Source organism: Phoca vitulina, unplaced genomic scaffold, assembly GCF_004348235.1.
Source record: "Phoca vitulina isolate PV1807 unplaced genomic scaffold, GSC_HSeal_1.0 scaffold8, whole genome shotgun sequence".
Lineage (NCBI taxonomy): Eukaryota > Metazoa > Chordata > Mammalia > Carnivora > Phocidae > Phoca > Phoca vitulina.
Window position 1 is genome coordinate 47,628,284 of NW_022589711.1, and position 24,988 is coordinate 47,653,271.

Here is a 24,988-nt window from a genome sequence, read left to right on the forward strand (position 1 = left end):
TAATAGCGCATGTATTCCCAAACTTACCTAACTCCAGAATGCTTTTGTGTAGTGTACCTATTTTGAGGACAGAGCTCAACAAGATAGGAAAACGTGTTATAATGGTTGAACCATTTACCAATTTATTGCCTTTCAGCTCCCAATTCACTCTTTACTGCCCTGCTTCTATTACAGGAACATTTCTCTTACCAGCTGGCACAATGGTAAGCTTTGTAAGTAGAGGGCACTGGAGAGACTCTAGAGAAAGGATTTTTATTTTCAGGTTCCAGTGTACACCTCAAGACTTATTCTGGGGCACCGAACACCTAGTGGTACTCATTATCCCTCCCCTGCAAGCTGAGACTGGTGAGGCAAGAGAAGCACCAAGGGCACAAAATTTGAGTGTGAGTGACACCTTCAATGCTGGGCCTTAGGCATCTGTCCAGACCTAGTCCTAGGTATCACTATAGTTCTGGCCATACTCATCCTCCATTGAATTTAAGTTGCATCACCCCCACAGGTGGCTTCCTAGTGAGTTCCACCAGAATGGCAACTCCGTGTGACAGGGAGTTCTTCCAGATTTGTTCCTTTCTTGGGTACTCTGCCTCAGTCCTAAAGTACTGATTACTTTTATAACCAGGGGAAAAGCAATAAAGACACAATTTTTTAAATTGTGAAATCAAATTTATTGGGGTTTTTTAAAGTTTTATTTATTTAAGTAATCTCTACACCCAATGTGGGGCTCGAACTCATGACCTTGAGATTAAGAGTAGCACACTCTTCTGACTGAGCCAGCCAGGTACCCTTTGAAACCAAATTATTGTTGTTCTATGTGTGATTTCCTTCTAGAATTGCAACCAAATAAAGATTAAGCATGTTGAGGGAACCTGTATATTTAAATTAAATTTACAACTACTTGTTATTTTTATTTGTATTAAATATGAAACAGACACCATTAACTCTGTTAACACACTGTACTGAGTACTTTAAACAAGAACTTGGTGGGGTTGATGATAACATCTTAATTTTGCAGGTGAGCAAAGTGAGATGAAGAACAGTGACTACCCAGATTGTCACAGTTAGAAAATGGCACAGCCATCAATCTAGGTGCAAGTTAGTGTGGCTCCAAAAACTGAACACTTTCCAAACTGTAATATAAAAACTAAAGAATAAAAGGTAAAAAATATAATCTAGGATACATTTCCAAAGAGGAAAAGAACAATTATTACAGAAAAAGTGGGCTCTCAGCTAGGCATTATAAAACAGACAAAATTTGATTAGGGAGATAAACATGAATTTACAAGTACAAAGACATGTGTAACCACAGCATATTGAGATACAGTCTAGGGCAAAGAAAAAGAAGTAAATGAACGTGGTGGCCTCAAATCAGTGGGCTTTATTAAAAAAAAAAATCAGTGGGCTTTATGTGGGGATAAAGAATACACTTGGCAAGGAATGAGGGGTCACAGAATTCATGATCAGGTTACATCAGTCTAGAAGCAGTATCTTTGAATGAAAGAGGGAGAAAGAAGGCAGTGAGACCATTTCAGATGCTACCGTAGTACTCAAACATGACATGATAAAGGATGGGGAGTGGAACAAAGAAATTTGAAAGTATTCCAAAAGAATGAATGAATTAGCAAAGAGAAAGATTAAAGAAAGAAGGAATCCATTATTATACCAAAGTTTTAAGCTCAGATGAGAAACACTCATGAGAAAAGTCTCATTAACAAGAATAAAACTAATTAAAAGGAGAAAGTATAAGACAGAATTCTATTCCTGGGTGCCTTCTACTTCTGTCTGCTATAGTCATTGCTCCCATACTCATTATCCTTTCCACTTTTATTTCTGTGAGTGGCTTCTCTACCTTCTAGCAATCTTAGATCATCCCTTCCCTCTCCCTCCCTTTATACCTTGAAACAAACTTCACCAGCTGTACCTCAATTTTAGCAATGGTTCTATTTATTTTTCACCCTTTCATTGTCCCGTTTCATAAAGAAAGACCTATACATACTGTCCCAATTCTCTCCCGTCTTACCATCTGTAAGTGCCTTATAAAAAGCATTATAGAGATACTAAAGACATCATCTAATACGGTAAGTCCTTTCTTAGCTTTTTTTTTGAGTAAGCTCTACACCCAATGTGGGGCTTACACTCACAACTCCAAGATCAAGAGTCTCATGCTCTACAGACTCAGCCAGTCAGGCGCCCCATCTTTTCTTAGTTTTCATCCATTCCAGCCCCTCTAGAAAGTTCTCTCCTGTCTTTCCAGAGTATCTTCATTCTTATTAGTTCAACTACACCTCTATGAAAATCCTTTCACATTTTCAGCTGTACTAGAGCAGTTTAACCCTAGCCATGTATCAGAACCACATATGGAGCTTAAAAAAAAAAAAAAAATTCCTAGGCCCAACTTCTGCAGATTCTGCTTGAGTAGAAATGGGAGTGCAGCCAGAGCATTAGTCTAGTTTATAAAGCTCCACAGGTGTGACCAAGGTTGACAACAATTAAAACTAAAGACAGGAATTTTCATCTTATGTTTGCATCCTTAGCCCAATCCCTTTGTGAATTTCTCTCATACACTTATCAACTTGCCTCAGTACTTTCTGGAGTCTGATCACTTACACAAAGATTTGAGGGGTTTTTGGGAAATGTTGAATCAGAGTGAATACAGTCATATTACTGGCTCCTTTCCAAAGCAACATACAAATATTCCCCTGTCTCTTCTACTTCTGAAAGAAACATCATTCTCAAACTTTTTGGTCTCAGGACCTCTGTTTTTTGTTGTTTTTGTTTTTTTTAACATTTTATGTATTTATTTGAGAGAGAGAGAGAGAGAGAAAGTCAAGTGGGGGAGGGGCAGAGGGAGAGAGAGAAACAGACTCCCCACTGAGCAAGGAGCCTGATGTGGGGCTGGATCCCAGGACCCTGAGATTATGACCTGAGCTGAAGGCAGCTGCTTAACCAATGGAGCCAACCAGGTGCCCCTCAGGACCCCTTTATACTCTTAATTATTGAGAACTCCAGAATTTTTGTTTCTGTGGGTTTATGTTTATTGATATTATATCAGAAATGAAAAATAAAACATTTAAAAGCTATTTGTTATTTCATTAAAGCAACAATAATAAACCCACTCCAGAGCAAATAACATATTTTTAATGAAAAATAACAATTATTTTCCCCCCAAATCCCAAAACTATTTAAAAGGAATGATAGCACTGTTTCGTATTTTTGCAAATCTCTTTGGTGTCTACCTTAATAAAGATAGCTAGATTCTTATATCTGCTACCACATTCAATTTAATTATCACAGGGTGTCATGTAGACTCTGGAAAACATTCATGAGAGGGTAAACAGTGAAAACACAATGTCTTAGTATTATTATAAAAATAGTTCTGACCTTGTGGACGCCTTGAGTGTTGGGGATTCCCCAGGGTCCCTGAACAACACTTTGAGAACCGATGCTGTATACTATTCAACCACTGAAGAATATTCAAGTTGTTTATACAAATATTTAATGAGTGACTAAATTATACTTTGGGCCAAAAATTGGAAGATTTTATACACTTATTTGTTTAGCCATCAAAAATAATTTATTCAGAAGGGCGCCTAGCTGGCTCCATCAGTAGAACATGTGACTCTTGATCTTAGGGTTTTAAGTTCAAGCCCCAAAGTTGGGTGTAGAGATTACTTAAAAAAATAAAATCTTAAAAAAATAAATAAAAACAATTTATTGAGAATCTGCCAAAGGCTCTCTATCTTACATGTTCTTTTACCTTAAGCTAACATCCTCATTGACATTACAATGTGGAAATCTGAACTTCTAACCAATGAGTCTGAGACAATCTTCTATCTCTCTGCACATTCAGTGACAGAAGTAGATGTTCTATTTTAGGCTCTGTCACATGTAACCAGAGAACAAACAAGCACAGGTTCAATCTTATAAGATCCTAAGCTGCCCCTCGGTATCATTTATCTTAAAGCTCAGATCATAACCCCCATAAAAGGAAAGCTTTTCTGATCCTTCATGGACCAGATCCTATTTCACCTTATCTATTAAATCCTGATTTTCTTAGCACAAAATCTATCTAAAGTCCTATGGTACTATTGGAATTTCTCTCATGACATTTCTCAACTCCATGTTTTTTGTCCTATCTCTGTTACTAGAAATTCCTTGAAGTAAAAGATCACATCTCTAAATACCTTGAGAACCTGGTCAGTTCAGGGCATTTATCATGTATTTAACATGTGGCTAGTGTAAACAAATATATTTCTGGTTTCTGTGAACTCTGAAATTATTTTAAAGCAAATCATGTATAAAATATGGTACGCTGAGTAACATTTATAAGAATCTTTAAATATAAATCACTGGTATTAAAAATTCATTTGCTATGCTAAGTATCTGTCACAAAATTTACTTGCTTGGGTTCAGTTGTTTAAGAAATTACTAGAGAAGGGGCGCCTGAGTGGCTCAGTCAGTTGAGCATCCAACTCTTGGTTTCAGCTCAGGTCGTGATCTCATGGGACGTGGGGTTGAGCCCTGGGTGGAGTCCCTCATCAGGCTCTGCATCTAGCTCTGTGCTCAGCAGGGAGTCTGCTTGGGATTCTCTCCCTCTGCCTCTCCCCCCACTCACGAGCACACACACATGCAGGCACACACACACTCGCTCTCTCAAATGAGTAGATAAATCTTTTTTTTTTTTTTTTTAAGAAATTAGAGAAGAATAAAATTTTGTGTAGGGTCTAACCTCAGTTACAGACATATTTTGAGGGTATGATGGCATATTAAGTGTTAGATAAGGAACTAATTATAATCATCCTCAGCCCACAGATAATTATTTTTTATGTTTTTTAACATACAGGATAAAAGTCAACTTAGGAGCTAGTTCATCAAACATTTTTTACATGTGTAAAAAGGATCTAGAGTTTTTAAATTTGAACAAAGGTTTATTCTAAAACACTGATATAACTGCTAAAAATTAATATACAATTAATAGGGTTCTGTTACAGCCTTAAAACCATTTTGGAACAAGATGGCTGTAAACAAATAAGCTTCCAAATTGCCAAAAATAACTGTATATGTAGAGTTCCAAGATCATTAGGTCACTTCTAAGGCACTCAATTCTGAGTGTTACCTTTGGAATATTTAACAAATCCTAAAAGCCCTAGATGATAATACAAACAGTCTGGAAGTATTTTCCATGCAGAATAGTCTCCACATTTTTCTTTTTTTTTGACAGAGAGAGAGAGACAGTGAGAGAGGGAACACAAGCAGGGGGAGTGGGAAAGGGAGAAGCAGGCCTCCTGCTGAGCAGGGAGCCCGATGCGGGGCTCGATCCCAGAACCCTGGGATCATGACCTGAGCTGAAGGCAGACGCTTAACAACTGAGCCACCCAGGTGCCCCTAGTCTCCACATATTTAAAAAGTTCTCATATAGAAAAGAGAGTTTGCTTCCTGTAACTCTGTAGAATTAACAGGTGGGCAAGATTTACTTCAAACTAAGAAAACTTCCTAGTAAATAGAGTTGTCTCCAATAATGGAGTTGTCTTGTGAAGTAGTATGCTCGTTCACTGGATATATGTATGCTGGAGTTATGTAATTATCCACCAGATAGACTGTTAAAGAAATACCTAACTGGGTCGGGGCGCCTGGGTGGCTCAGTTGGTTAAGCAACTGCCTTCAGCTCAGGTCATGATCCTGGAGTCCCTGGATCGAGTCCCGCATCGGGCTCCCTGCTTGGCGAGGAGCCTGCTTCTCCCTCTAACCCTCCCCCCTCTCATGTAATCTTTCTCTCTCTCATTCTCGCTCTCTCAAATAAATAAATAAATCTTTAAAAAAAAAAAAAAAAAAAAAAGAAATACCTAACTGGGAAGGAGAGGGGTGCCTGGGTGGCTCGGTCGTTGGGCATCTGCCTTCGGCTCAGGTCATGATCCCAGGGTCCTGGGATCGAGCCCTGCATTGGGCTCCCTGCTCAGCGGGAAGCCTGCTTCTCCCTCTCCCTCTCCCCCTGCTTGTGTTCCCTCTCTCGCTGTTTCTCTGTCAAATAAAAAAAAAAAAAAAAGAAATACCTAACTGGGAAGGAAATAAAACCTCATGATACGTAAAATCCTTTACAATACTGTAGTCCTAAATATAATTTATGCTGTTTTTATACTGAGGGTACCTTAAAAATGACCTAGTGTTTTTAAGAAGCAGGGTTATCACCTATTTAAAGCAACTTAAAATGTTTACCAGATTTCAAGATTAAACAAAAACCTGAGAGTAAATACAAATCACAAAGGGTACTAATATATTTCCTCCATGTTTTAAGTATGTACTAAAGATAGCATGCTATGAACCCACACATAATAGCTCTTTATTAAAGCTTACTTGTAAAACTTACCAGAATTCTGTTGGATTCCCCATCGCACTCTCATCCTGAATTGCCGGGCACTACTTTGCTGGAGTTTTCTATTTAGTCTCGGAAAATTCTGCTTCTTTCCTTCCTTTCGATTCAATTTGATGATATCATCTGTGATATAGGAAATGTGACGATTATTTTCATTTTAACCTAATGACTCGATTACTCAGTCTCATTTTCTAGTTAATAGATTTCCTATGTCCCTAACTTCTTTGCTACTTTGAAAGCACTTTCATAAGAAGATAATAATAAGATAAAAACTCAAATCAGCCAATATACTTGCAGCACTGAAGTAGTTTTGTAGGAAAAGTTCAATTCACTAGCCCAAAGCAGATCTACCAATTAATGAAGATTTCTGTTATCCGCAGTATTTCTTTACCTGATGCATATAAACAAAAGCCTGTTTACAAAAACTACTCATATTTACTTTCCAAAATCACAGAAGTGTCTAGTTTTTAAAGACCACCTTCCAATAAAACCATAGGCAGTAAAAAAACAAAAAACATTCAATTAAAAGAGTACATCTCTAAAGAAGTTCACCTCAATTCAGCAAATATTTACTGAGCATACACTATGTACAATGAATATATATGACAGGCTGTGCTAGAATGAAAACAACAAAAGTAAAATATGGTCCCTTTTCTCAGTTAAGTTTAAAATTATTGATGGAAACAGACAAGTAAATAGCTAATATGAAATAAAACAAGTACATAAGAACGGTATAGTACAAAAAGAAAATAACATGGGTTCTCTACTCCTCTAGCAAAATAATTCAGGGTTACCTTACTTTGCTTTCTACCTGATCTTTCAAATCCTCATTTTTTCCAAAAACACTTTTAAACTCTCCAAAAGTAATTTACAAACATTACATTGCTCTAATACCACAGCACAACAATATGAAGATCAGGAAACTAAATACACTTCAGATTTCTATTTACAAATGTTAAAAGAAGATTACTAGAATCCAAAAATACTCATTTAAGAAATATCCAAATACTTTGTCCACAGTCCCAACTCCAATATTAATTTTGATGATTGATAAAGCAAATAAGCCTGGTCAACAACTTAATAAAATTTCACAAAACTAATTAACCTCAATTATTTTTTCCAAACTGCTCTAAACACAAGAACCTAACAACTATATTAATGTAATTAGTCTTCTTTCAAGTAAAAGAAGAAATTATGTATTATAGGAATCCTTCCTTATATATTACCTACCAGTAATCGTCAAGATTCTTAATCACAAATATTCATTAAAATAATTCAAATCTCCCCAAAGTACTTTGTTATCTTCTTGAGGTCAGTCCTTCCCCTAAAATAAATTCATCCAAGTAAAAGACACTCAAAAACATTTGTTTTAAAATAAAAAGGTTTCAGGGCCCCCTGGGTGGCTCAGTTGGTTAAGCGTCTGCCTTCAGCTCAGTTCATGATCTCAGGGTCCTGGGACCCAGCCCAGCACTGGGCTACCTCCTCAGAGGGGAGTCTGCTTCTCCTTCTCCATCTTGCCCCTTCTTATTCCCCACTTGTGCTCTTTTTCTCTCTCTCTCAAATAAAGAAATAAAATCTTTAAAAAAAAAAAAGTTTCATGAAATCAGATACATGAACATGTTATATTCTCAGGGGGCAGAAAGGGAATACTTTTGAACACTTCTGAAACACTACTTTCCTTTGACAAGGTACTACTTACTCTTCCCCAGAAGTCTGAAATCTCAGAGCCATGAGAGTACACCAAAAAAATGAATTTGCTGGGGATCATTAAAAAAAAAAAAAGGCAAAATATAATTTTGACTAACCAGGTTTATTTTAAAATAGAGCATTTTATAAACTATAAACATAACAAAATTAAAAGTAGCAAAACATATGAAATATAAAATTGCTTTATATTTAAATGTTTTATTATCTAAATCCTCAAGTTAAATGATTGTGGATTCCTCCAATCTAAAAGAAGAAAATGGCTTTCTCCTACTTAGGTAGACAGGGTATGTATCAGAAAAAACAAACAAAAATCCCATTACAATGAGCTACTTTTATGAAAAAATTTCTTCCATGACAACAGGGATATATACATGGTAATAAAAACAGTAGTAACTAAGAAGCGTTGTTCTCACAAGTATTCATTTAATTCTCACAACAATTCTATGAAGTATTATAATACCCATTTTCAAATTAAGAAACTGAACCACAATGAGGCCAGCTATTGGTAACCTTGGTAGATATTCTATATGAATATTCATATAATTCATACAGCCACAATTTAAAACAAACAAAAATCAGATTCTAAACCTCTGCAGACCTGATAAAGTGGAATACTCACAAAGCATAATAACTGTCTAAAATAGGTACCATCACAGGGTGCCTGGTTGACTCAGTCAGAAGAGCATGCAACTCTTGATCTCAGGGTCATAAAATTGAGCCCCAGGTTGGGTGTAGAGACTACTAAAAAAAAAAGTACCATTTCTTCATTCCATTTCTGTAAAATTCTCAATTAAAAAAAATGGAACCTGAAAGAATGCTATATATTCTTGGGAGAAGAGAAAAGAAACCAATGTCTATTTTAGCTATATATCATAGCACTTCGTTTCTACCTTCAAAGAGAATTATCCCTCCATTTTCTTCACTTGAACATCCTAACCACCAAACAAAATAATACAAAAAAACCTAGAAACTTAAGAAATGTATTGGTTATGATAATACATGTTTAACACTTCCTGCAACATCTATAAGTTTTTTTTTATTTGTATGATTTGGGGCGAGTTATTTCTCTATGCCTCAGGTTTTGTAAAACAGGAATAACAACAATGGCTTATATAGTGTTTGTGTAAATATAATGCTTACTGTGTACCAGGTACTGTTCTAAGTGGTTTATATATGCCTATTGACTCATTTAATACAGAACCCTCTGAGACAGACCAGCACTATTACCACTTTTTACACATGAAGCACTGAGAAATACTTTGCCTGTGACCACATGGCTAGTAAGTGGCAGGGGATTTGAAGTGAAGACAGTGCGGTTCTGGATTCCATGCTTTTTATCATTAGGAGCACATACCTCATAGAGTTATTACGAGACTAAACCGAGTTAATACACATCAAATGTTTAGATCAGTGCCTGCAGGTGGTAAGCACTCAATAAATATTCATTATCAAATTCTTCTTGGCCTTAGCTGCAAAGATTTCTCATTTATTTAGAGTTCACTACTATCAGCAAGACAAGACTTGAGGCCAAACCTATTATTTCTGATGATTTACTTAATTCACATATTAGATTCTGATGTGTGGTAATCGCAGCAATCCAAGAGTTTTTGATTTTTGACTTAAAACTTAGCAGATAAACCACAGCAAAAAAGAAAAATACCTTCCTTGGAAAAGTTACACCTCTGTATCCACCTGTCAGGTACTTTTCAAACACTTACCCGAAAAACTATAGGCCACAAAAAGAGCAGGCAGAACCACATCTGATAACGGGAACTTGAATCTTGACAAAAAGCTGGTTAACTTTTAAACCAGCTAATCCAGAGGCTAGTGCCTCACTACTGTTAGGTCTGAACGTTTAATTGAATCACCGACCCTCCTACTTTCTACAAAATCCTCACCAAAGCACCCCACTCTTCCTTATAGGGGCTGGACCCCATGCTTCACCGGGCTGCCCATTAATCCATGTCAATCTCTCCTTCGGTTTTTGCTTTTTTCCTAATTAGCTAACTTTGCGGCCTAGATAAGGAGAGAGCGCCTTTCTAGGCACCTCCTAATAAAACCATCCGATGAAGCCGTTGCCTGATGGTATTTTGACAAACGCTCCAGGGTGGGCGCCTCGCTGTGGCCCCGAAGTCTGGCGCCAGGCAGAAATGGCCAACTCTCGGGGGCGTCTCTGCGCTGCCCGCACCGCGCCAGGCATAGGCCTGGCCACACAAATGCCCAACAAGCCCTCTCCTGAACCAGCGACTCTAACCGAACGCAGACCCAGCCGGGCTCTCAAAGGGCTTTCTTCAGCAAGGATGTCTCCCTCGCTCCCGACACCGCCCACAGCGAACACGCTTGAGGGGAAAGCCGCGGAGTTTTCCTCACAAAGAGCCGGGGTCGTCCGCGAGTGGTAGCGCCCCTCGACCCTCAAAAAACCCCCAACCCGCGGCGCCGCCCGCCCTCACTGCCTCTCCTCAGACACAGCCCCGCCGAGGGGACGCCCGGGTCCCTCCGGCTCAACCACCGCACCAGCTGGCGTTCCCCCGTCCCCGTGGGCCCTCACTTGGTTCCGCCCACCCGCAAGGAAAAACTCGAGCGACAACTGCGGCCAACCGCCCCTTCCCCCACAAACCGCGGTACTTGGTTCCACCCACACCCTCCCCCCACTCCCACTCGGTCCAACTCGGCTCCTTACCCAAAGACATATCAATTTTGTCAAGGTTTTCATTGCTGCGGGCTTTCGGCTGCGGCGGCGGTGGGGTCGCCGTGGCTCCCACTAACCGGGTACCAAACCGGTTCATGGCTGGGGACGTCGCGCTGGAACAGTCAGCGGAGAAGGCCAGAGACCGAGGCCTTCCACCTCCCACTCACGCACGCAGACTAGCTGCACCAGGGGAGCGCGCACGCGTGCTAGCGGCGCCCTCGCTCTCCCACCCGCGGCTGCGGGCGGGGAGAGGGGCTACAGAGACGAGCGGCCGGCGAGAGCGGCCCCACGCCCGGGCTTGCTCCTAGCGGCCCTTGCCGGGCAGGAGGAAACATTGCACCCGCTGCTCTGGACGCTTGCAAAGGCCGCTGTTTTAGCTATTCGCCTTTCCGCCCAAATTGGGCGATGCTGGACTCTGAGCACCTCAGGATCGCATGCCTTAAATGAGATTGTGTTCCTCCGTGTCCTTCCACTCCGTCCTGCTTCAGAAAGGCCCCCTAAGCTTTGGTACACACGAACCTTTCACACCCCGCTGCAATGCAGCCTCAGAGGCCGGATAGACCCCGTAGGGCTTAGATTGCAGAGCTCCCCTCTCCCAGGCAGCTCCTCCACCTGCAACATGCGGAGTCGCCACGTCTGGATGCAGAGCAAAAGCTGCAGTAACAATTCTTGCGTCACCTTACCAATAAAAGCAAATGCTAACGTTTCCTGCATCTGTACCACTTCTCAACCGGCACTCTAAAACATTTTACACGGTACTAGCTACCTTAATAACACCTTATCTTCCCTTAGGAGAGGGGTAAGTACCTCTGCTTGTTTGGCTGCATTTTTCTCTAATTCATTTGCGTTGGGAATTGATAGGATTCGTTTTTCTTTCTAATCATCCTTGTAGGAAAACTTCTTAATATTTTATGAATTCCTGCATAATAACTTTTTTTTTCCTATTTACCAAACATGATATTTCCCTCTCTTCTTACCTCTTTCTCCTCCTCCAAAGCAACTGTGCTTCTATGGGAGCATTTAGGTTATATCACCCTCATAACAGCTTAAAGCTATCTAAAGCATTTGCATCTAAGGAAAAAACCAGGGACAGGTATTCCGTCCATTTAGAAATCTCTGCCACCTTCCTCCGGTCCACTTCCTAAAATTTCTTTTTGCATAGAGATGAACCAGTGACCTAAAGCATCTCAAAACCACGGTAGCCTGTGCTTAATTATTTTTTTCCCCAAGACAAAACCATAGAAGAGTGAATCAGCTCAGGACACACCTGTGAAGGGGTGCAAGAAACTTTAATGGTAAAGGAAGGTTTGGACTAAAAAGCCCCAAGAACAATATTTGGCATGTCAAGGAGAGTAGCATATATGCTCTTAGCACAATGTGCTTGATTTTATTACTATTCCACCCAACAGCCACCAACCCTCCCCTGACTACTAAAAACTAGGGAAAATGGGTTATAGAGATAAAAGTATGAGAGAGACCTACGTTTTACTGAGTGGTACCTTTTTCACTCACTTCAGTCATTCACTGTATGAACTTGGGAGACTGTCTGCAGATGAACTCATCTGCAGAACAAGAAGTAGTTATACTAAATACATACATCATACGTAATTATTCTTGGATTTCTTATGGTTCTAAAATCTACGCACGAAACATTTTTCTTCACAATATCATTCTCTCCCTAGAAATAATTTCTATAATCTCTGCTTATTTGTGGGAGTAATCTACAGGAAAGAACATTAGGTTAAGTTCTTAATGTTATGGAAGAAAAGTAATGCATTTAGAGTTTGGATGCATTTTGTACTTCAGGTATTCATAGGACAGATAAGAAAAATCCCAAATATATAAAATCCTACCCACCACCAATATATATAAAGATCTCCTTTTATCCTGATCTTCTCCCCAAAACTGAAGCTCGACTCCAAATCTCCTTAACTTTAAAGGGAACATGCCCCAATGTTTCATTAAGCAATCCTAGCTGTTGTGTTTCAGACTTTGAGATTTCCCCAAAGGCTGAGGGTCTGAGTCTCAGAATAGTCACCCAGATTCCAAAGGGAAAAACGAGGAAATGAGAAACATTGTGTAAGGATAGGTCAGTCACATACAAAATAGTAGAAAACAAAACAGCAACCTGAGACACATACAGCAAAAGTGAAATAGAAGACCAACTGAGAAATCAGAACTGGGGCTCGTCTAAGAAGCAGATCTGTCAGCCACAAGGGCTGGAGTTAAAAGGTCAACCCCGCATTTTCTGGGGCATGAGAGGCAGTTATTCATTTAATTATACAATCATTGAGCACCAGACATTGTAATAGGCTCTGGGGATAAAATGATGAGTAAAGATGGATTCAGCTCCTATCTTCATACAGCTTGCAGAGCAAAAAAAAAATTTTTTTGAGTAGGTATTGTGAATAAGTACAGTACTGCGCCGGACACGGAATATATAGCCATTGTCTGGAGTACAGTAGTTCAGCAGCTTCATCTAAATCAGAATAAACATGGAATTCAAGTAACTGCCTTTTTAGAGGCTTGATTTCGTACAGCATACATAAGACAATGTCTAGAGTTGCCAGATAAAATACGAGATTGATTACATTTGAATTTCAGATAAATAATGAATAAATAGCCAATTTCTCTACTACAGGATGTTGCATGCGATATTGAGGATATATTTATATTAAACAATTATTCATTATTTATCTGAAATTCAAATTTAATTGGGAATCTTATATTTTTACTTTTGCTAAATCCGGCAACATCATACCTTTCTATCAACATGTTGTGGCTCTCTTCTCAAAATGTGCATAGAGATCTACATTCTCTTCAAAGGTAAGCACACTTCATGTATTTCACTCCTTACCTTATTTTTATTAGTTTGATATTTCTTCTAAGTCCCCCTTTTTTCAGCTTTATTGAGGTGTAATTGATAGATAATAAAAGACACATATTTAAAGTGTGCAGTTTATATGGGCATATGGTATATAGACCTGCAAAAACACCACCATAAAGAGGATAATAAATATATCTATCATCCCCAAAAGTTTTCCTGTGCTCCTTTATAATCCTTTCCCCAACCACTACTTAAGCAACCACTGATCATACAGATTAATTTGCATTTTCTAGAATTTTATATAAGTAGAATCATACAGTATATACTCTTTTTTTAATCTGGATTACTTCACTCAGCCTAATTGTTTCCAATCTGTATGACTTTTATTCTTTTGCTCGCCTGATTACACTGCCTGGGGACTCCAGTACCATATTTATTTATTTATTTTAAGATTTTATTTATTTATTTGAGAGAGAGAGCTTGAGCAGGGGGAAGGGAGAGGCAGGCTCCCTGCTGAGCAGGGAGCCCAATAAGGGCTCCATCCCAGGACCCTGAGATCATGACATGAGCTTAAGGCTCAGGTTCTGGAAAGCCAGGATTCCAGAGTCATGGGGCCTTTAGGCATTCTTTCTTCTCCCCATGCTTCTTCTCCCTTTGCCCCTTGGCCTCCTTGTTCTGGGATCAAAAGCCATGGCTGGACTCTCATCTTTCTCTTTACCTCAGGAGAGGATCCATTCGCTTAACCGACTGAGCCACCCAGGCGCCCCTCCAGTACCATATTTAAAAGGGGAGGTGAAATAAAGATCTTTCCCTTATGACAAACCCCAGGGGGAAAGCATTATCTTTCACCATTATGTTAGATTTTTTGGTAGATGCCCTTTGTCAGGTTGAAGAAGTTTCCTTTTATTCCTGGCTTGCGGAGAGTTTTCATCATGAGTGAATGTCAAATTTTATCTAGTATTTTTCTGCACCTATTGAGATGACCAAATGGGGTTTTAAAATTTTTATTTTTTTTTTCAAATGTTGAACTACCCTTGCATTTCTAGGAGAAACCTACTTGGTCATGGTGTATTATCATTTTTATATATTGTTGGATTTGGTTTGCTAATGCTTTGTCAAGGATATTGTTTTTCTTTTCATGAGTGATTTTTAAAAAAGATTTTATTTATTTGAGAGAGAGAGCGAGAGAGCACAAGCAGTGGGAGATGGAGGAGCAGAGGGAGAGGGAGAAGCAGACACCCTGCTCAGCAGGGAGCCTGACACGGGGCTCAATCCCAGGACCCTGGGATCATGACCCGAGGCGAAGGCAGGCGCCCAACCAACTGAGCCACTCGGGCGCCCCTCATGAGTGATATTGATGTGTAGTTTCCATTCCTCGTAATGTCTGTCTGATTTTGTTATCAACTCTTGCTTTTCAGAAGAGGATTTTTGTACTTTTGTAAATTTATAAAAATTACATTACGCTGGTATACTAAGGGAGTTAGGTATGATTTTTATCACCTGTAGGTATAGTATGTATTAGGTATAGCTATTATCATTATACCTGAATCCCTTAAGCTACTTGCATGCACAGTACAGTTTTTCTTCTCTTTGCTGCTCAGTTCTTCTCGTTCTACCCCATTTGCCACTGTCTCTGCTGCAGTAACTTTTTCTTTGCTGCCTTGCTATAGCTTCGTGTTCCTCTTTGTGTTGCCGTTTTCCTTCCTTCTAAGCTCCTCTCACTGTTCTAGTCTTCTGCTTTTTAATCTTAGGATTCATTCATTCATTTACTTGTTCAAACAGAGTTTGAGTTCCTACTCTGTGAAAGATACTGCTACAGGACGGTGATACAGCAGAGCGGAACAGCAGATACCCGACAGGCCGGGTTGCAGGCGTAGCCGAAGGCATTATTGGTCTCCACGTCCCTGACCACCAGTTTTCTCCGACTAGAGAACTTACTCTGGGTGGGCAGGGGAACTTGAAGTGGAATTCTTACTGGACTCAGGGGTTGGATCTATAGTTCACTCCTTCTTAGGCTTTGTCTTCTCTGGGCAGGGTAGGCATCCTGTCAACCAAGGATTCTAGTCAATTCACTGAATGACTAGTTGTGGAATTTTCTAAAGTTACATAAATCTATGTAAGTCACAGTTTCTCCTTATTTACACCATGGTTTCCTTTAAAAAATACATCCTTGATTTGTACTAGACAGTTTGGTGGTCTAGGAAGGTTCTGGGAAGCCAGGATTCCAGAGTCATGGGGTCTTTAGGAATTCTTTCTTTTCCCCATGCTTCTTCTCCCTTTGCCCCTTGGCCGCCTTGTTCTGGGATCAAGAGCCATGGCTGGACTCTCATCTTTCTCTTTCCCTCAGGAGAGGATCCATTCTCTTGGCTCAGGTTTATTCAGCTAGAGTTTCAGAGAGCTGAGACAGCGACATATTGAATATTCTTTAAATGTGTTAAGGATTTGCTTAGCCCAGAAATAAGATTTTTATTTTTTTATTTTTTAAAGATTTTATTTATTCATTTGAGACACAGAGATACAGAGAGAGAGAGAGCATGAGCAGGGGGAGAGGCAGAGGGAGAGGGAGAAGTAGACTCCCCGCTGAGCCAGGAGCCCGATGTGGGGCTCGATCCCAGGACCCTGGGATCATGACCTGAGCTGAAGGCAGACGCTTAACCATCTGAGCCACCCAGGCGCCCCTGGAAATAAGATTTTTTAAAAATTTCATTGTAACTTCTTAATTTCTGAATTTGTATGCATTACCCATGGATGACAATGAGCTTTCCCATACAACTGAATACATTAACCAATACTAAATAAAGTGGGTGGAAATGTTGCTGTGAAGACAGAATAGAACCAGTCAATAAAGACCTGGCAAAATTCTTCAAAAGCTTTAAAAATCATCCCATTTGAGAGGTGCCTGGCTGGCGCAGTTGGTAGAATGTGTGATTCTTGACCTTGGGGTTGGGTGTAGAGATTACTTTAAAAAATAAATACAATCTTTAAAAAAAAATAAAGCTTATAGCAGTTCACATCAAATGGGATTTTTTAAAAGTAACCTCCACAGCCAATGGGGGCAGCTTGAAATCACAACCCTGAGATCAAGAGTAGTATGCTCTACTGACCAAGCCAGCCTGGCAGCCCTATAAACTTTATTTAAAGAAGAGAAAAGGAAAAAAAAGTATTTTGGTAAATCAGTAAATTTGGTAAAGTCAGTGAATGTGTTTTGGCAAAATTGGACAAAGACTTCTTTAAAATGCTAAACTCTGGAAAAAAAACCAGAAATTAACTTAAAAATATATTCAAAATTAATCATTATAAAAGAAGAAATTTCCATGTGAAACACTAAAATTTTCATCACATTGATTTTAGGATGCAGTCATGAGAAAACAAAACCATACTAAAATCCTTGCCTATTTTCAAAATCTAGAAAAATGTTGTAAACATAGTGTAATACAGCTATACCCTTCACCAAGATTCACCAATTACTAAAGTTTTGCCACATTTGCTTTCTCTATACAGATAACCCCCAACTTACGGTTTGACAGAATTTTCTGACTTTATGATGGTATGAAAGTGATACGCATTCAGTTGAAACTGAACTAAGAATTCTAAATTTTGATCTTTTCCTAGGCTAGTGATACTCAGTAGATACTCTCTCATGGTGCTGCGCAGCAACAGCCAGCCCAGCTCCCTGTCAGCCAGGTGACCTGGTGGATAAACACCTGATACATTTACATCTAATCTGTACTCATACAGCCATTCGGTTTTTCACTTTCACTATTCAAGACATTACATGAGATAGTCAACACTTTATTATTAGATAGGCTTTGTGTTATAGGATTGATTAACTGTAGGCTAATTATGGAAGTGTTCTAAGCATGTTTAAAGCTAAGCTATGATGTTCAGTAGGTTAAGTGTATTTTTTTAAAGATTTTATTTATTTATTTGAGAGAGGGAGAGCATGAGCAGGTAGGGAAGAGGCAGAGGGAGAAGCAGACTCCCCGCTGAGCAGGCAGCCTGATGTGAGGCTTGATCCCAGGACCCCAAGATCATGACCTGAGCTGAAGGCAGACGCTTAACCAACTGAGCCACCCAGGTGCCCCAGGTTAAGTGTATTGAGTGCAATTTCAATTAATGCAATTTCAATTAATATTTTCAATTCATGATGGGTTTATTTGGATGGAACCCCATTGTAAGTGGAGGAAGATTGGTATCCAGATACACAGATAGCTGTAATTCTTTAATTTTTTTTTAAGATTTAATTATTTGAGAGAGAGAGAAAACGAGCACCAGCAAGAGAAGGGGCAGAGGGAGAGGGAGAAGTAGACTCCCCGCTAAGTGGGGAGCCCGACGTGGGGCTCGATCCCAGGACCCTAATCATGACCCGAGCGGAAGGCAGACACTTAACCAACTGAGCCACCCAAGTGCCCCCCAGATGGCTGTAATTCTTATTTGTTGTTGTTGGACAATCTGAGAGTAAATTGCAGACATCAGGATATAGAATATATCTCTAAGGATATTCTTTTACATAATCATGCTAAAATTGATCAAATTCAGAAAATATAACATTGATGCAATTCTATTCTCCGATGTACAGTCTATATTTAAATTTTGCCAATTATCCTAATAAATAATTATCCTTTATAACATTTTTTTTTTCCAATCTAGGATCCAATCCAGGCTCACATGTTGCATTTCTTTGTCCTGCCTCTTTTGTCTCCTTTAATCTGATAAAATTTGTCAGCTTTTCTTAGTTTTTTATGATATTTATATTTTTGAAGATTGAAGGCAGTTGTTATATAGACTGTCCTCCAATTTTACTTTGTCTTATTGTTAGCCTATGATTAAATTCGGGTTATTCACTTTTGTCACAAGTACTATGTAAGTGATGCTGTGTCCTTCTCAGAACTTAACGTTAGGAGGCACATGATGTCATTTTATCTTATGGGTGATTTTAACTTTGATCACCTGATTAAGGTTATGTCTGCCAGATTTCTCTATTGTAAAGGTACCTCTTTTTCCCATTTCTAATGAGTAAATGATATGTGGGTAGATAGTTTGAGACTGTATAAATATTCTGTTTCAGAACAAATTTCATTAATGGCTTTAGCATCCATTCATGATTCCTGTATGAACCAATTATTACAATGGTGGTTACAAAATAGTGATTTTCTAAGTCTATTATTCCTCTACATTCATTACTTAACATTCTACTGTGGAAAACAATTTTCCCTCCCCCCTTTCTTTCTTCCCTTTTCTATTTATTTATTATTTGCATACTTACTTATATATACATGTAAGTTTCCATAGAAATTCAGACTCATCCTGTGTTCAAAAATTCTCTCTTGAAAAGCAAAGGGGTAAAGAGTGTAAGGGCTGTGCTTGCCTTTGAAAATACTGTAGATATGTATATATTTCATGGATTAACTCATGTTGATGCTCAAATTGTTTTTGACTTGGCCAGTGGGAGCCATTCCTTAGCTTTTAAAATTTGAATATTTTTAAAAATGTTGCTAAGAGTAATTTTAGTGAATATAATTAAAAAACATATTCATGACTATAATTGATATTTGTTGAATATATTTAAGAAGACTACTTCCTACTTCTTACAGTAAGATGAAAACAGAGAGAGAGGCAAACCTTAAGAGATGCTTAACTCTAGGAAACAAACTGAGGGTTGCTGGAGGGGAGGTGGGTATTAAGGAGGGCACTTATAATGAGCACTGGGTGTTATATGCAAACGATGAATCACTAAATTCTACCCCTGAAACTAATATACAGTATATGTTAACTAAATTGAATTTATATAAAAAATAAAAAACAGACTACTTAAAACAAAATTTTGGCTAATTGGTAAATGTAATGAGCTTTAAAAATCCATTATTTGAATAACTGATTCTTGAGTGAATTTGGCTTTCTGCCTGCCATTGGTACTCTAGGACCTATTACTATTTGTATAAAACTAGCATCCTGGTGATCTTGAAAACAAAAACATTGATCAAGATCAAACAAACTTCTTCAGGTTTTTTTACTTTTAAAATATTACCTCAGCAAGCAGTTCTAAGTAAGGCCATTACTTTTATGTGACTTATTGAACCCTCATGCTAGATATTTTTGCATATTTGACAGTTGTTGCATTTGGGCCTCAGAAGCGCAATATTGGATTAATCACAATCCTTGGTTCATGACATACTCTCATCATTTTCCATGCATGGCCCATTTTCATTTGGTTAGTTAATTATTTTATTTTAATTTTTTGGTTATTTTAAGTAACTAATTATAATTAGTTATGACATCGTAACTCGTTATTTTGAAAACTGTGCACCTACAAACCCACCGCTCAAAACAAAAGCTAGAATAGACAATAGCCCTATGACCTAGACCTAGCAATTCCACTTCTAGGTATGTACCCAAGAGAAACCTTTGTTTATATACAAGAGGCCACATGTAAAAGAATATTAATAGCAGCACTGTTTACAATAGCAAAAACCTGGAAACAACCCAAATGCCTATCACTGAAAGATGGCATGGATAAACTGGTGTATTCACACAATTAACTATTATATAGCAGTCAAAATCAATGAACTACAGTGACATATGATAATGTGAATAAATCTTATCAATGTAATATTAAGTAAAAAAACTAAGGCCTCAAAGAATAAATACAGCTCAATATCCTTTTTATAAAGTTAAAACACAAAAATTTAAAAAATTATTTCTAGGTATATAAAGTGATACAAAGAAACTATAAAAAGGGAAGCAGTATAATCATAAAGCAGGGACTCAGGATATGGCCATCTGGGGTGAGGGAAAGCAGAAGGATGGGACAGGGGGACACATGGCTAATGTAGGTTATTATCACATTTATTAACTGACTGCTTTAATTATGTGTAAACCCAGACTTGGGTGTAACTTTTCCCAGAACTTTTACTACACAACTCTCTGAGACTTTTTACAATTTTAGTTCTAGAATTTCCTGATAAAGTGGACTTTCTTGTAAATATGCTAAGATCATGTGGCATTAACTTGGGATTATACTGTATGACAAAAATGAAGTTCATACATTTGTAGAAATAGAAGCAAAATCCCAGTGATTAACACTGCCCCTTTCTAAAAAAGTATAACCCTTTAGTAGGAAAATACGAGAAAGTTTGAACAAAGAGTATTTTTTATATAATGGAAGTTGGAAATCATAACTTGGATTTAAAAGCTCCTTCATTTCGTATTTATTTATTTATGATCTTATTTATTTATTTGAGAGAGAGAGAGAGACAGCGAGAGAGGACACCACAAGCAGGGGGAGTGGGAGAGGGAGAAGCAGGCTTCCTGCGGAGCAGGGAGCCCAACATGGGGCTCAATCCCAGGACCCTGGGATCATGACCTGGGCCGAAGGCAGCCGCCAAACCACTCAGCCACCCAGGCACCCCTCACTTCACTTTTAATTCACAAAAAAGTTTTCTCAGGTTTGAAAATTCCTAGAAGTTATATATTATTTTTAATAGAGTAACTAGTTTTCCATGGAGCTAACCTAGATATCCCCTTCACAGAGTAGTATTGATTCTATTGCTTTACCATTGCACTAATCCCAACCTCCTTGTTCCCTACTGCCCCAGTTCAGGCCTGAACTTGCAAACTAGTAACCCAAAGGCACGTTTAGCCTACAAACTTTTTTTTTTTTGGCCTGTGTAATGTTTACAATAAAAAAAATTGTTACCAATATTTAAAAATGAGAAATTGTACTTAAAAATGCAGACTCCAGCTTCTATTGCAAAATCAGAGTATAAGGCAATTCTAGGCCTATATGCCCATTTGCAACATTCAATTATAGAAAAGGTGAGACCTTCCTTCTTGGATGAGCTTTCCAGTTCAGAATTTCTGCCATTCTCCTACAACCAGCTCACTTCACTCATTGGCATTACCTGCTTGGCCTCTATAGGGATTTTCAGTCTCCTCTCCTATCCATTCTTCCACTCTTACCTCCAACATGGTACATACCCCATTCCCTTTCCACATTGTCAAAAGTAGTTTTCTAAGCAGGTTTGGTCAAATCACTTCTTGATTTGCATATTCTTAACTTGCTCCTAATTGTTCTAAGGATAAAACCCAAACTCTTTAGAATGACACTTCATGATCTAGGGTGCCTGCTCGGCAACACCACTCTGTTCCCCACGTCTTTCCAGCTCTTATTACTACTCAGAACCAGTACTTCCCAAACCAGCATGCTTCCTTATGCCCAGGCCAGTTTCCACTTTCTCTTCTCCTGGCTAATTCATACTTATCCTTAAAAACTCTACTCTGACATCAGTTCTCCAGAAAACCTTCCCCAAAAGCCTTTCCCTCCTGCTTTTCCTTTGCGATCTCAAAGCAACCTGTGCTCTTCAGTTTGTGAGCTCTCCATTAAAATACTTGAGGTCCTCAAACATCACCGACAGGTGTTAAGCCAGGGTAGGCAAAAGTGGGGTTAACAGTACTTGGATCAAGACCAGCGTCATTCCCCAGTCTAGACTTCTGATCCCGTCTGGCCCCAAGTGTGAAGCGTGACAGGAGCTTGCAAAGTTTCGCACCCCTACGTATTCCAGAGACTAACGTTGACGTTCCCCGCCTAGTGTACGCCCGCGAGCACGCAGCCAGGGTCTTCATCCGCCGCGAGCGCGGCCTCGGATTGGACAGGGCGGAGCATGCCGGGAGCGGCCGAGTCTTCGAAGTGCTTGCTGGGAGTTGTAGTTCTTGGAGCCGGAAGTGGGGGTGGCAGGGCTAGAAACCGCAGCTGAGACAGCAATCACCGCGCCTGCTGTCAACCCGGGTGTAGTGCATCACCCAGAGCCCACCCTCCGAGGGTGCCTCCTCCGTTCCCTGGGGCTTCGGGAGCCCTGAGGGACGAAGCGGCAGGGAAGCCTCTCTTCAGAGAGGAGGCGACGTCGCAGCCCCGGATGCGTCCAGAGGGCGCGGGAATGGAGCTGGGCGGCTGCGAGGAGCGCTTGCCAGAGGAGAGCAGGTGGGGTGGGAAGGGCCCGGGGAGTCGGGGGCAGATGGATGCACCGAACCACCGGGAGGGTTGGGAGGGCTCGGAGAGCACCGAGAGAAGTGTCGGGCATGATAGACTTTAGGGCGACTGCTTTGGGCGACTTGTTTGGGAAGAAATTGTGAGAAGAGGGACTGGCAGGGCGTGGATAGGACGGCCGAGGGAACGGGTTTAATGAGTGTGGGTAGAATATGCTGAGGGCAGGGGGAGCAGGAGAGGAGGTGGCTGTTGAGAGGTGCTTTGGTGAGATTTTACAGGCCGGAGTCTATAGATAGGAGTAGGGCTCAAGGTTGATGGCCCAAGTGAAACTTGGCGGTGACAGCATGTCGGACCAATATTAGGAAGGTTGGTGTTGTAAGAATTTCTGGGCGCAAAGGTTAGGCATTATGACTGGCCTGGAAAGAAGCTTAGGCGGGGACGAATGTGAGGAAGAAGACGAGAAGGAGGGCCTGTGTATGAAAGTGGACGATTGTAATGGCCCATGGTGTGGGGGAGGGGGCTTGCTAATGAAACTAGAAATTGTGTGCGTGCCTCTGTCAGAGTGGCAGGATCTCTGTCATTTCCTTTTCATCTTCAAACCCTTCTCTCCTTCCCCACAATTCAATTAAGCAATTTCACATTTATTTATATGCAACTATTGTCATCCAGTTCATACCCTTTAGAAATGGAGGGTTTAAGATTTTAGAAACTGCTTTGACTAAATGGTGACTTAATCTCTGTATAGGTGCTTCGCATATTTAGGGTTTGCTTCAGTGAGAAAATATCAGCAGGGGGAAATTAATGAGATATTGTGCCCAGGTGAAGACCTGGCTGTTTTTAAGTTTGACTCTTCTTTTATGTACACTGTTAGCGTGTGGCCTGCTGTACAAAATGTGGACTGACAAGACTGGGTTCCTGCCTGAGATGTGTGAATGATGAGTTCAGTGAAACTGAACATCTTACTTCCCTTTTCCATGTTTCGGTTTCTGCTTATGTATATTTGGCTATTTATTCTTCCTCCAGATGTCTGTGAAATGCTTCATGTGAAAAGTCCCATATAAATCTTAAACAAGTTTTTGTTCATTTTTCTTTTCCTTTACCAGTTCACGTGGGAGAGGCTGGGTTGGAAATTCAAGCTCACATTTCCTCCCCATCTAGTTGGGTTAGTTATTTATTAAATAAACACTTATCACATGCCAGGCACTGCTTAGGAGCCTTACAAGTATTAATTTATTTACTTCTCATGACAACTGTATGAGACAGGTATTATTATTATCCCCATTTAATAGATGAGGAAGCTAAGACATGAACAGGATAAATAATTTGCCAGGTTCCTACAGTGAATCCTGGTGGAACTGGGATTCAAGCCCAGGCAATTTGGCTTCAGAGTCTGCACTTTTAATACTTACTCTATGTTGCCTCTCATGCTAATATACTGGGACAAAGAAATGTATAAGATAATGAATTTTATAGCATTCTTTGCCCATCATTCAGGCCAGTAGGACAGCTCCTTTGCAGGTATATTTTTCTCTCTATTATTTTTTCCATGCTTGCCTCTTTTTTTTTTTTTAAAGATTTATTTATTTACCAGAGAGAAGAGAGCGTGCGCGTGAGCAGGGGGAGGGGCAGAGGGAGAGGGAGGGAATCCCAAGCAGATTCCTTGCTGAGTGTGAAGCCCAACACTAGGCTCAATCACAACCCGAGTTGGTCGCTCAACCGACTGAGCCACTCAGGTGCCCCTCTAATGCTTGCCTCTTAACCAAGCAACTCTAGTCAAAATTTAATTTCTGCAGTGGGACTATCCCCACAAGGGCACTGGTATTGTTGCTATAGCCTGCTCTTTGTTGGTGGCTGGTTAACTCAGAATGTGTTGTTTAATGAGGCTTCATGGCACCAAAGGCCTCCTTAGCTCCAAACAGACAACTGGCATATACATACCTGTGCCTGAGAATTGATGCATTGTGGCTAGGTCATTGCTAACCTAACTTTCTATGGTCAATAAAATACCCAATTCAGAAAAAAATCTTCATGATGAAATGGCATCATTTTTTTAAAAGATTTTATTTACTTATTTGAGAGAGTGAGAGAGAGCACGAGCAGGGAGGAGCAGAGGGAGAGGGACAAGCAAACTGTGCTGAGCACGGAACCCGATGCGGGGCTCAATCCCATGACCCTGATATCATGACCTCAGCTGAAATCAGGAGTCAGATACTTAACTGACTGAACTACCCAGGCATCTGGAGATGGCATCATTTTTATATATAAAGGATAAACTTATCAGTATATTTTCTGAAAGTGGTTGATGTAGTGAAACGTGCATAAGCTTTATAACCAGATAGACCTGCATTTGAATCCTGATTCTACTAATTAATTTGCCGCATCCATCTGAGTGGAAAAAATAATGCCTTCCTGACT

The 24,988-nt window shown here is 39.8% G+C and overlaps 2 protein-coding genes across 15 annotated transcripts in view; one reads left to right on the forward strand and one right to left on the reverse strand.

Annotated features, from left to right (window-relative positions):
• Positions 1–10,986, reverse strand: part of FYTTD1 (forty-two-three domain containing 1) — a 29,860-nt gene extending 18,874 nt beyond the window's left edge. Inside the window, exons 1-2 of the mRNA XM_032406783.1 lie at positions 10,755–10,986; positions 6,362–6,490 (exon numbers count right to left, since the gene is read on the reverse strand). Of these exons, the coding sequence (XP_032262674.1) occupies positions 6,362–6,490; positions 10,755–10,860 (235 nt within the window). The 5' untranslated portion in view covers positions 10,861–10,986. The remainder of the gene's footprint in view (positions 1–6,361; positions 6,491–10,754) is intronic.
• A 111-nt stretch (positions 10,987–11,097) lies between these two features.
• RUBCN (rubicon autophagy regulator) overlaps positions 11,098–24,988 on the forward strand; it is a 72,244-nt gene continuing 58,353 nt past the window's right edge. For 12 of the 14 annotated variants that reach the window (XM_032406767.1, XM_032406773.1, XM_032406768.1 and 9 more), the window contains exon 1: positions 11,098–11,562. In XM_032406767.1, the coding sequence (XP_032262658.1) occupies positions 11,459–11,562 (104 nt within the window). In that variant the 5' untranslated portion in view covers positions 11,098–11,458. Of the gene's footprint in view, positions 11,563–22,311; positions 22,568–24,988 lie in introns of those variants that run through there. The other 2 variants (XM_032406771.1, XM_032406780.1) reach the window with 1 other exon arrangement.